At 43.4% G+C, this 13055-nt stretch overlaps 1 protein-coding gene across 8 annotated transcripts in view; it reads left to right on the top strand.

Annotated features, from left to right (window-relative positions):
- The window catches only part of EPB41L2 (erythrocyte membrane protein band 4.1 like 2), a 160143-nt gene that overhangs the window by 39779 nt on the left and 107309 nt on the right, over positions 1-13055 (top strand). For all 8 annotated transcript variants that reach the window (XM_069974958.1, XM_069974962.1, XM_069974956.1 and 5 more), the window contains one exon: positions 12159-12649. In XM_069974958.1, the coding sequence (XP_069831059.1) occupies positions 12173-12649 (477 nt within the window). In that variant the 5' untranslated portion in view covers positions 12159-12172. The remainder of the gene's footprint in view (positions 1-12158; positions 12650-13055) is intronic.

The raw sequence follows: 13055 nt of genomic DNA, 5'->3' as shown, positions 1-13055 counted from the left end.
TTGCTACGAGACATGGGAACATATTCTTGAACTAACCTTCTCACGTTTGTCTGTGGTTCTTTCTCTGTGTGGGACATAAAAATCTCCCATGAAAGAAGCTGTGCTGGCATGTCTGTTGCTACATACAGTATACAGTATGTGGGAAACTAAATTCCGGCCTGTCCAATTGTCTCTGCCCATAAATGTCTGATGTGCACGCTTAAAGAGGGGTTCCGTCTAGTTTCAGATGTTGAAAACAGAACTTTGTCTAGCCTTATTGTGACTGAGAAAGCCCCCTTCTGAAAATATTGAGCAGAAGGAGCTAATATATATGGTCACTGACCGCCTTATGTCTGTCAATAAAAGTCCCCCCCCCCCCCCTATTAGTTATTTTTGTAATGCCACAATGTTTCCTTTTGCTGACACTTAAAGCAGATCTGTCACCCCTTGACCGCTTACCAAGCTGGTGGCACTGCTGTATAGATACTAAAAAACAAATTCAGAACATTCTTTTGTTGCCTCTGTCTGTGTTTTTATTGTCATTAAAAAAAACATAATTTAAGTTTTAGTGTCAAAGAGGCGGAGCATATTATTCCCTCACTGTTCTGTGTGTAGTGTACATCCCCGATTTATGTAAAGGGGGGGAGGCATACAATGTGGGGAGGTGTAGCAGTGCTGTGCCCAGGAAATATTAGACTCTGCCTCGTTCACACTATTCACAGCCCAAATAAGGATGTTAATAAAAATAAAAATGGACACTGGCAGCAAAGGTAAATTTTGAAAGTTTTTTATTTTTTTATTTTATCATTCACTTTTATATGTTTGAGGTACTTTTTGGCAGAGTGCAAGGGAGAGGGAGGATGAAAGAAGTAACATGCTCTCTTCTTCCTCGCTCCAAACGCTGGTGCCGGTATCACGCAGCTCTGGTCCCTTGGTCCCTGTGGCTTTTTGGTCTTAGTGGGGACCTGGAACGTAAGGTGTTAGACCCACTCAGGGTGTTAGCGGCCAAGGAGGGACCCCGTTATAAGGAAGGATCGGGGGACTGGAGCTGCGGGATACTGGCATACGCGCTGGAGCAGGGATGGTGAGAGCATGTTACTAGCTTTATCCTCCCCAGCACTCTGCTAAAAATCACCCCATCCCCGAATGCTCCTTTTAAGCAACTTTTTAAATAGTATTCATGGAGAAAAAAAAGTGGCTACTGCCTCTCTTGCAGTAAAAAGCTATAGAGACCATACGTTCTGACACAACACCACCTGCTGTTTTGTCTGTGCCAACTTCCAGTCCCGGTTGTTTTTTCTTTTCTGCCAGATTCCAATGATTTCCTGCTCCCCACTCAGTTGCAGAGCGGATTGCGGGAGCACAGTGTTAGGGTGCCTTTAGACAGAGAGATTTACCTGGCAGATTTTTGAAGCCAAAGCCAGAAATGTATTTGAGAAGACTGGAAACCTCAATCTTTACTTTATGACCTGTTTCCTGTTTATAGTCTTTTCTTGACCTTGATTTAAAAAAATCTGTCAGATAAATCTCTCTGTGTAAAGACATCCTAAGAATGGGCTCTCTTATAGTTTTAATGCAATGGGAGGCAGAATGCATGTTTTAAATTTCCATGGAAAACCCTCTGTCCCGCTCGTGCCATAGAGGCGGACAGAGGGCAGCTGTACACAGAGGGGGCTTGGCCTCTGCGTGTGCTGCCTTTTACTTTTCAGCAGAAAAATGTCAGTGAAAATCTGTCGGCTCAGTGCGCAGAGGCAGGCTGTGGTTCATGCGGGGGCATTGCACCTCTACATAAATTCTGCGTGCATGTGTGCTGCCAGTTTTTTTTTGCTTATTTTTTTAAACATAGTCGCTTTCTTCCAGAAACAGCATGACTTTTCTCTTTAGTTTGGGTGTGATTTTTGCATTACAGTTCAATTGAAGTGACTGGAGTCTGAATGGAAAACCACACCCAAACTGAAGAAATGCTTTCTGGAAGAAACTGACCGTGTTTTTCTAATCCTGGACAACCCCTTTAAACACAGACCTGTTGGGGAAAAGTACAAAGCAAGAAACGTGCCTTTAATTCCACACATTAGTTTTTTTAGGATCCTGATTTACGGACCGAATAAAGACCCTTTGATTTCTATGAGGTCTTCTACAGATCTGCATTAAGTATAGCTTCACACGTACTGGATCCGCAGTGGATTTCACGCTGTTATTTGCAGCGAAATCCGCTATGGTTCCGGGTATAGTGAAGTTCTGTGGGGTCCCTTACCCACAGCGAAATTTTCATTACGCTACAGATATGGGACCCGGCCCCTTTTACCCCCAGCTTGAAGCATACATTACCTGCTCGGTGTCGTAGCTGTGTGTGAAGCTCCCTGCTCCCCTCTCTCCTCATCAGCCAATCAGTGCTGCCGCGCCGCCGCACAGGTAATGTATGCTTCGGGCCAGGGATGTTGGTGGCCGGGGGGGTTAATATCTGCGGGTATGGGACCCCATAGAACTTCACTATACCTGGATCCGCAACAGATTTTGCTGCAAATCGCAGTGTGAAATCTGCTGCGGATCCAGTACTTGTGAAGCTAACCTAAAAACTGATTCTTGTGGATGTTGATCTGTGCTGCAATTGCAAGTAGGATCTGCACTTCCACGGTCCGTTTTGCAGTCCCGGGCTCCATAGGCTGTATGTCCTGTACAAGTGCACGGTCCATGATTGCAAGTGCGGACTGTGCATTATGGTCTCGCACACAGCTGGCATTATGGTCTCGCACACAGTATGGACGAAGCCTAACTGCTATATTGTAGCTTGTTCTATGTTTGTTTTCAGGCACAAACTGTTGCACATGGATGGGAACTTAGAGTTCTTTGCATGATTATTGGATTACTTGTTCTGATTCTGGATAAACAGTACCATAAATATGGGAATTGTTATGTGTGTAGAGTTGAATTATCTGGGATGTATGCGTGCCAACAGAGCAAGAAAAAGTTTTCTGGTAAGAAATGTGATAATGAACTCGTGTAATAGAGAAAGTACGGCTTCCTATTTATATAATTTTATTGCAGTGTAGTTCCCGCCCCCGGTCATACATTAGAAATAAATTTAATTTCACAATAAGGGGGACATTTATCATCTGGCACACAGTCCTTTTTCTGGCGCAGAGGGCTGGGATATCTATAAGTCTATTCACAGCCCATTGTTTTGCAAATAAATAATTTTCATCTCGATCCTCTGCCCTGCTTGTGCCAGAGAGGTGGGGACCAGGTGGGACAGTGGGTGCAACCGCACACCAGAGGGGGCTTGGCCTCTGCGTGCGCTGCCTTCACTTTTCAGTAAAAAAATATTAGTGAAATCTCCGCCAGCTCAATGTGCAGAGACAGGCTGTGGTACACGGGATTTATGTAGAGGCATTGCACCTCTACATAAATGCTGCGTGCATGTGCGCCACCAGGGGATTTATAAGACAGGCACAGGAATTGCCCATTGTAATAAATCCCGCCCCATAGGCCTCATTCACGCATCCACAAAATGTGTCTGTCATTGCAGACAAATTTAGATCCCATTGTTTTCTAATTGTGGTACAGATACCCCATTTGAAGTCTATGAAATCTGTGTTTTTTGCTGACTTTACAGAACTGCAAAAATATACAGATTTATGAATGAAGCCTGAGTGTCAGTTTATTTATCTTTATCTTGTGAAAACCCCTTTAAGCTATTATGGAGAAATGCTCTTAAATTTGGGGTAAGTACCAGGGCTGTGGAGTTGGGAGTCTGAGTCGTGGAGTCAGAGTCGGAGTTAGTTTTGGCTGGAGTCGGAGTTGGAATAAAAAAAAATGTACTAACTCTGACTCCAGCTTTAAAAAAAATCTTAAAAAATTTTTGAATTGAGTTATGATAAGAATTTTATAAGTTTTGCTCATCAATATATTTTATGAGCAACATTTTTATAGGACACTGGCCCTATTAGATAGGGATAGTCGGGGAAAAGTAGTCAGCCACTATTTGGCAGTTTGTTTCTGAGCTGGAAGAGTCCATTGTGTGGGGGGAGATCTGTGTTGGTCTCTTCCTGGATGCTGGGTGACTGTATATGAGCAGCAGTGTAATATGAAGATATCCTGTGTAATATAGAGGAGGAGAAGACATAAATAGTGTAGTAGTAACCTCTGTCCTCAGTGTGGTGTTTCCTCTCTGGGAGAAAGTGTGTTTTTCTTCAGTGTTCTATGGCAGCAGCTGTGTGTGTGTGTGTGTGTGTGTGCGCGCGCGCGCGCGCGCTATGGCTGCAGCAGGGTGTGTGTGTGTGTGTGTGTATGTATGTATGTGTGCTATGGCTGCAGCAGGCTGTTTGTGTATGCTGTGGCTGCAACAGGCTGTGTGTGTGTTTGTTTGTTTGTGTGTGTGTATGTATGTGTGTGTGTGCTATTGTTTGCCCCCACAGCGACCCTCAACATCACTATGTGTGACCCCTCTCTATCAGTATGGCTGACCCCTTTGTATCACAGGGATTTGGCATTGTTAGCAGTGTTTCTGTGTGTATGGTGAATATTTAGTTAGAAACATAGAAGACTGTAAGCAGGAAAAACCACCTGCTCCATCTAGTCTAGTTCTGAGTTGTTCAGGACATGGAGGCTGGAGACTGGCTGCACCCTTTGCACACAGGAGATTCTGCTTTATATACAGTATTCCTTTATTCACTGAGAAGTCGCCCCAGGATCATGTAGGACATTAGGGAGAAGCTGCTGAGCCAGTGTGATAAATAACTCCCCTGGTATCTGACATTTATGAAGGAGCAGGAGTCCGAGTCGGTCCTGATAAAATTCAGGAGTCTGAGTCTGAGTTTGAGTCGGAGCTGCGGCTTACCGACTCCACAGCCCTGGAAGTACTAAGCATAGGGCATGCGGATCCATCTCCACTTTTAGTAAACCTTTTAAATAATGCTGTAAAACCACTGAAAAAAATGTTCAAGAAATGAGTTGGTAGAAGATATATAAATAGGAAGAGATTAGAGAAAACCACTTTAGTATGTGTCTGGATTCAGTGAAAGAAAGTGTAGGTGATCCATTCCCTTTAATCCATTCCTGTAAAGCCTGTATATTGCTTTCTCTGGTTCTGCAGCTGTACAATTCTTTACTTTCATACTCATTGTTCTTATAAAGGCAAACAAATAGTAAGGGTAAACCACACATAACCCTTCTTTCTGGAAATGTGGCTATTTCATGCTTCACAAGAGTTTACCTATTAGCACATGGCTCTGTGAGACCGCATCCCCGGATTCCCACACAATCCTTCCATTCCAGAGCAGTATTTTGGGGATTTCATTATGGAGTAAAACATTTTCAGCTGGGTTGTTACTTGGCATAATTGATGATTTCCTGGCCTGTTGCCTGTAGACTTTTGCAGTGTTGTTTCCTATCTTGTTGCATGAAAAAGAATTCCCACATACATTCCCACATTTGCGATCATGCGTCCGAAACTATTCCCCCACTTTTTCACCAGCATTGCACAGATATCTGTGTGGAATGGGGGTGTGTGGTCTCATTTGTGATTGCAATTGTGGGAACACAGCCGTGCCAAGATGGTCTTTGTGTCTTAATTTCAATATGCTTAACAAGTTTCACAAATTTTATTTTAAAGCTAACTGCTAATGTCAAAAAATAGTAAGCTACACTGTGCACGTGCCCCAGTGCTGGCACTCCGACCGTACATAGAACCTTGATGAGATTGTGCCCGGCCTCCTCTGGTTACATTCACAATGTCCAATCGTTCAGCATTTGGATACTGGTGGCTGAAGGAGTTGGATGCACTTATAAGGCTGCTTAAAAAACGTGTATACAGCCGTAGACCTATGCTGCATCCAGGGCTCCCTAGGGCTACATCCAACTTCAGCCACCAGGAAACAAATGGTGCACGTTCAGACTCGAGCATGCTTGCGTTGCTCTCGTTTCTAGTGGTTTCCTATTGTACTGCCTATACTGGTTCTGGATGTTATTTACAGTTTTTGGCTGGTCTCCTGTTTCATCCAGCTTTATTTTGTAGGGGCCCGATTTGGCATCTCCATTGTTAGTTTTACAAGATTGGACAAGTAGTAAAAGTGCAGCATGCCACATTGTGTTTGACTTTGAAATGACAGCCTGAACTTGATGAGCCTCAAATCATGGTTGGGCACCTTTGTGGCAATGGTGCTGACGCTGAAAGCCGTGACCTCAGCATGGACAAAGCTTTAGACTAGTTTCATAATCCTTATGAGAAGCTACAGAGGAGCAGTAGAAATTGGAAAACATCTGCTGGCAAAGGGGACTGTGTTTATGTGCAATCCTAAATAGCCAGGTGTCTGCTTATTGTGTGTGACTGTTGGTTAGAAATGTTTTGGGAGGTATAAGGTACCGGCACAGAGTGTCAGAGCGCACCCCACTACATTGCCATTATCGCCCAGCCCTACTACAAGGTAGTCAACTAAGGGCCCTATTGCACCAAACCAATATCGACCTTACCTGACCTATTAACACCCATTCCGTCCACCGTTTGGTGTGATAGGTAATGTTAAAAGGTAACAATCAGCTAACATGCCTCATGTCGGCATGATCAAAAAAAAGGTAGCTACGGTCTGCAGCCCCTCCCACTTCTCCCTGTGCCCCTCTCCCCACTTGATGTCTGTGCATGTAATAGGTGGAAGCGAGCGCTGACCAAAAAGGTCAACGCTTGCTTGTTTTTTAATATCTGGCAGTGTAATAGGGCGCTAAGTAAGTGTAACTAATTTGTATCACACCATATCATGGCGTCTATAGTATGTATGGTTAAAGGGGTTATGGAGAATTAAAAAACACAGCTCCTTTCTTGCAGAAACAGTACCACGCCTGTCCCCAGGTGAACTGAGCTGCAAAACCACAACAGAACTTGGGACAAGAGTGGTACGGTTTCTGAAAGAAAGTAGGCACGCTTTCTAAGCCTGGAAAAATCCCTTTTAAGCCGATATTCACAGTCTTGTTACCATGCCACAATATTGGAGCAAGTGAAACAACTGTTCTTCACTGTAGGTGTATGCTTATAGAAGCTGAGAATTACTGCTGACTAGGGATGTCACGATACCAGAATTTTGAGTTCGATACCAATACCAACTTTTTTATTTCAATACTCGATACCATTTCGATACTTAACATTGCAGACAAAATGCTCCCTAATTTTTACACTGTTCACTGTGTAATAAACCTGACATGTGCGATATGATCTGCAGCTTTGATTGGTAACATGTTTGCATATACGATTTTTGTTTTTGTTTTGCGAAAACACTGTATACCGTACAATGCGATGATACCAATCTCCCCCCCCCCCTTTTTTTTGTTTTTATTATAGCAATTGGAGTTAGTAGTATTATGGCTGACACAGAGTATAGTATGTTGGGGGTAGTAGTATGGCTGACACAGAGTATAGTATGTTGGGGGTAGTAGTATGGCTGACACAGAGTATAGTATGTTAGGGGTAGTAGTATGGCTGACACAGAGTATAGTATGTTGGGGGTAGTATTATGGCTGACACAGAGTACAGTATGTTGGGGGTAGTATTATGGCTGACACAGAGTATAGTATGTTGGGGGTAGTATTATGGCTGACACAGAGTACAGTATGTTGGGGGTAGTATTATGGCTGACACAGAGTATAGTATGTTGGGGGTAGTAGTATGGCTGACACAGAGTATAGTATGTTGGGGGTAGTATTATGGCTGGCACAGAGTATAGTATGTTGGGGGTAGTAGTATGGCTGACACGGAGTATAGTATGTTGGGGGTAGTAGTATGGCTGAAACATAGCACTAGTATAGTATACTGGGAGAAGTAGTGGAGGTGTTGTTCCGCAGCAGAACCTTCACCTCACAGCTCAGCAGCTTCTGCTCCATGTTGCTCAGTCCCGGTGGTGTCCGGCCCTGTCACACAGGCTGCTGCATCCTCACTATTTACCTCCTGTTGTCCTGGTACAATGTCCAAATCACCTGTGTGTATGGAGCGGTTTGGGAGAGGTTCATTACAAAGATGTATTACAGGCATCGACACAATTAAACCAGCTATTTACCTGTGTAGGTGCTGCTGTAAAAAATGATAGCAGTATTTAACCTCTCCCGAACCGCTTCACACACACAGGCGATTGATTTGATTGATTGATGAATACTGCCCTGGATCCAGCAGTCCTACCTATGTGCAAATTCATCATTCTACATAGATCTTATATACTTTCAGCTGAGAGTTTGTTACAATTGCATCCAGTCCTGTCCATCCCCTGTGAGCTGCATACACCTCTCTTTGCTGTTTGTTACAATCTAGGCTGTGTGACCAGGAAGGGAAGAACTTTGTCACAAATGTCAGCTGTGTTCTGCAAGCAGTCCAGGTCAGAAAGGCCAGACTGATACACTGTAACAAATCCTCAGCTGGACCACATAAGTCATATGTAAGGTAATAAGGTATAACAGAAAGCTGCAGAACTCTGCATGAGCAATGTACAGTGAATGGATCTCACATGCCTGAAGTTTGCACTGTTCCATGGCTCGGGGTGACACAATGGAACGCAGCAGCAGCTGTAACAGTGATGTGCTGGGCACGTCCTGTAGCCGAGGATCACAGAGAGGAGAGGGGAGCCCCATAGTAAACCTTTATGGTGGTCTTCTCTCCTGGCTCAGCAGCATGCATCTTTACCCGGGCAGACCCCACAGGATGTCAGTGGGCAGTGAGGGGTTAACTCTCGGCCGTGCTGAGCTCCGGTGTGAGGCGTCCCAGTGTATCGCTGAGCATCAATCACCAGCTTATCTGGCAGACACAGGGACATGCCGGTGAACTCTGACCTGGTGTGCTGCGGCCCCGGCCCGGCTTCTGCTCCGAAGCCGACAATAAGACACAGCTTCACTAAAGAAAACATCTCCCCAGCACAGCGGGGAGAGGACGACACCGGGACCGGCCATCACAGAGCAGGAGCTGGTGACCCAGGAGGTGAAGGTTCTGCAGAGCAGGGGGCAGCACACAGAACATGGCCGGCGCTCAGCTAGCCGCCGGCCGTGCTCTCTGTACTATACTCTGTTAAGCTGCGCTATTGCGCAGCTTAACAGAGTATCGAATACCAGGAAATCCTGGTACCGAACCGTTTTTTTGCCCGGAATATCGATAGTAGTATCGATATTTCGGTGCATCGTGCAACACTACTGCTGACCAGGGACAATGGCAAAACCATAATTCTTCCAAATGTGACTGTATGGGGAGATGGGACATGTTGTCATCCAGACAAGCGCCTGTAAGCAGCCTTGGTAGCTGACATGTAAACCTCTGAAGTCTGAATATGAGACTACCCAAAGCCTGAAAATAATGAATGAATGAGAAAAACAGTTCTCTAACAATAGAAGAAAAGTTCTCCAGGTAGATTTTCACCACATTCAGTGAGCCAGATTTACTAGGGTCATATAACCACAAATCTCAGCTTCCTAACAATTCAGAATCCTAGGTTCAACCAGTAAAACACGCATTTTCAGTTTAACCCTTTAATCTACCTATTTATTTATTAGGAAATCCACAGGGGTTGTGATCACAAATAGTTTTGCTATATACTTCCTTTATTTATTTATTTACGTTTTCTATGTTTAACCCCTTAATGACCACAAAATGTCTTTTGTCGGCAGGGAAAAAGTAGCCTGGCCTGGTCTCTTATGCAGAATATCATGGGAACTTGTTGCATGACAGCAGGCACCTGCTCTATCACCAGCAGAAAAACCTTTGGTCCTTGTGATTTAACCCCTTAGAATGTAAGGGGTTATATTTGACCACTGCTTCTAAGGCTTAGAGGCAGTAGTCAAATTGTGATTGTGGCGTTTGTGGGGTGCTGCAATCGCTGGGATGCTGATGAATTTCTATGGCAGTAGGGGGCCCAATGAAGGCCCCCACGTATGCCATATATTAGTCCCGGGTAAGTCACCTATCAACATTATATTGACAGGATACTACACTGCACTATTCTAATAATACAGTGTAATATATTAGCGATCTGAAGATTGAATTTGACAGTCCCTTTGTGAGACTAATAAAAAGTAAAATTTTTAGTTTTGGAAAATATAATTATATTATATTAAATATAAAAAAAAAATCCCCAACCCTTATCTCACACAGAAAAACAACTACTCAAGTTCCCCTTACAAAATATTTTTATATAGAACATAAAAAATAAAAACAGAAACATATTTGCTATTACCAAATCCATAATGACCTGAACTATATTATCTCATTATTTATCTCACATGGTGAACGTTGTAAAAATGAAAAACTACACTAAATTGGCTGTATAAATTGGGATCAAAAAAAGAAAACAACCTAAATGTCATGGTGCCAAAAGAAAGTACATCTATTCCTGCAAAAAAGAAGCGCTCATATGGGTATGTCAGCATAAAATTAAAAAGTTGAAAGGCAAAAATGAAAAAACTGATAAAATTACTTGATTTGAAGTGGTTAAATCAATGTTATATGTATGGTTAAACTGTGCTCCATGCTCCCTCTGTGGCAATATTTGGTCTTTTTTCTGTTTAAAAGGAAAAAAAAAGACCAAACACAGGAAGTCCCAGTCCTTTGTGCGCTCACACAAGTAAAGACCCCTGTTCATCATGCAGGTTGTATATCAACTAAGGGCAATTAATGCTGCTTTTACACGGAGCGATAATTCACCCAATCGATCGTTTAACGATTTTGAAGCAACGATTTGGTTTTTATAACAATCAGTGTTTTTAGACGAATAAATCGTTAGAAAAATTGTTGGAAAATTCATAAGAAAAATCGTTATTGCGATCGTTTTTAAGATCGCTTAAGCCCATCTTTCACAGGGTGAATCTTTGAAAGACTGTTTACACAAAGCGATCTGCAAATTTTTAACGAACGACGATTTGAGAAGATGTTGAAAGATCAAAATGAACGATTTCTCGCTCGTTGCTTGATCGTTCGCTGTGTTTACACGGAATGACTATCGCTCAAATGCGATTGTTATTGCGAAAATTCGAATGATAATCGTTACGTGTAAACGCAGCATAAGTTAGACTAATTATATTATTACCTTTTAATAATTAAATTATCAGTTCTGCAGCTTACAGGAGACCATGTTCTTTGTTATGTAACAATTCAGCCAGTATAACATCTGTGTGGTTACAGAGGTTTTGGTGCTGTGTGGCAGGAGAGCTGACCATACAATGCGAGCACCCCCAAGATTCTTTACTACTGCACGTGGCCGGGCAGCAGCTGTACACATGTGCAGTGGAGACTTGTCCCGCTTAGCTGTTATTCTGGTTCACTAGTTTTTGTTGCAAATTTTTACAAATCATAAACCGTTTTGGAACAGAGCCACAGGCATGGCTGTTATTCAGTCCCAAGCCATGTCTGTGAGTATATTGCATAACAACCCTTGTTGACTTCTTTAAAAAAAAAAATAAATCATGACAGTGCCTCTTTAAAAACTGTATGTCATCTGACAAGTGTAGCAAATTGGCCGGTTTCCATAGTCTATGTGCACTCCATTTATACTGCTTATCCCTGTCGCTCACACGTCACACATGGGCCATACTTTATGATATCTAATATTCCTCTCATATAGTTGTCAGCTAAGCCATTCTCTCTATGTACTGCAGTTCTCCTCTAGTTTGGTTTATTAAACTTACAATACAGGAACCTCATTATCCCTAGCACGTCGGCCTAGGAAGTGTAACAATGACTTTTGCCTGATGCCTACTGATGCGTGTGCTCTCTCCCAGGGTGTAACATCTAATGAGCACTTACGAAGCAAAATGTGTGCCAAAAGTGACCCTGGCCAGTGGTCACATGGTTTTTGGGATGCTGTATAATTTTTTTTTTTATGTGTATGGCATCTCACTGAGAGACACAAAGTCACCAGGGACTGAGGTTTGTAAATAATCAGTGGCTTATGTCATATGGTCATCAGGGATAAAGGGCTTTTATGGCACACTCTGTGACTCCCAACTTCCTACTCATATTTTTCAACATATATATCCTTCCTTCCTCCATTTCTGCTTATGTTAGCAGTAAATATATCTCCATAAGACCATACTTTATTTAGAAAACCACCTTCTGCCTCCTTTAAGGATGACCACTGTTTGTTCAAGCTTGCAAGTGTTTTGTAATATTTGGTTTCAAATGTTCTGCTCCTCAGATTAAACAACCATCTTTAATCTCATTTCAGCAAAATCGGAGACCATGACCAGTGAAGCAGCTACTAGTATTCAAGTTAATGGTTCTGAAACTTCTGAGATGCAACATGACCAGCTGGGGTCTACAAATGAGCAAGACCATCAGCCAGCAGAAAATGGAGAGGGTACTGACAACCCTGAGAATTCGGACCCCGGACAGAATGAAGAAGTGACTGCCCCTGAATCGCCTATGTCCCCAACAACCCCTGGAGAGAAGAGTCCTGGGAAACAGAAAAAGGAGACACATGAAAGCAAAGGGATTTCCCGCTTCCTGCCACCATGGCTCAAGAAGCAAAAATCCCAGGGTCAAATGGAGCCTAAAGAAGAAAGCGAAGAGAAAACCGATGGTCCAGCTGAGGGACCTCAGGAAAAAGAAGATGAAGTGAACAGTAAAGACGAAACATCAGGAGACGGTCAGCCCGTGGTGGCTGAGGCAGAGAGGCCTGGGAAGAAGGATGAGCCAGCAGATATACATGTGCTTCAGGTATGGAGAATGAAATAATAGTTAACTATTTTGAAGGTGAAATAATACCTTTTTGGCTTTTTTTTTTTTCAACAGTGATAACAATGTCTGTATAACAATTCCTTAAAGGGATTAAAAGACAAAAACTTTGCTTTTATTCAAATACCTAAAGAGGACCTGTCACCCCCGGTGACGGGGTGACAGGCTCCTGAGCCCCCTATACTCAAGTGATCCCGCCGGGTCCCGCTTCTGGAGATGGTCGGGTCACGGAGATATCGGCACCCGAAGCCCGGCGCGCTCCTCAGATGAGTCCAACACTCATAGAGAATGACAGGAGAGTCCAGCACTCCGTCATTCTCTGAGTGTTGGACTCATCTGAGGAGCGCACGCGCCGGGCTGCAGTGGCTGAGATCTCCGTGACCCGACC

Source organism: Dendropsophus ebraccatus, chromosome 6 (assembly GCF_027789765.1).
Source record: "Dendropsophus ebraccatus isolate aDenEbr1 chromosome 6, aDenEbr1.pat, whole genome shotgun sequence".
NCBI lineage: Eukaryota > Metazoa > Chordata > Amphibia > Anura > Hylidae > Dendropsophus > Dendropsophus ebraccatus.
This window is presented reverse-complemented; position numbering and strand designations above follow the sequence as displayed.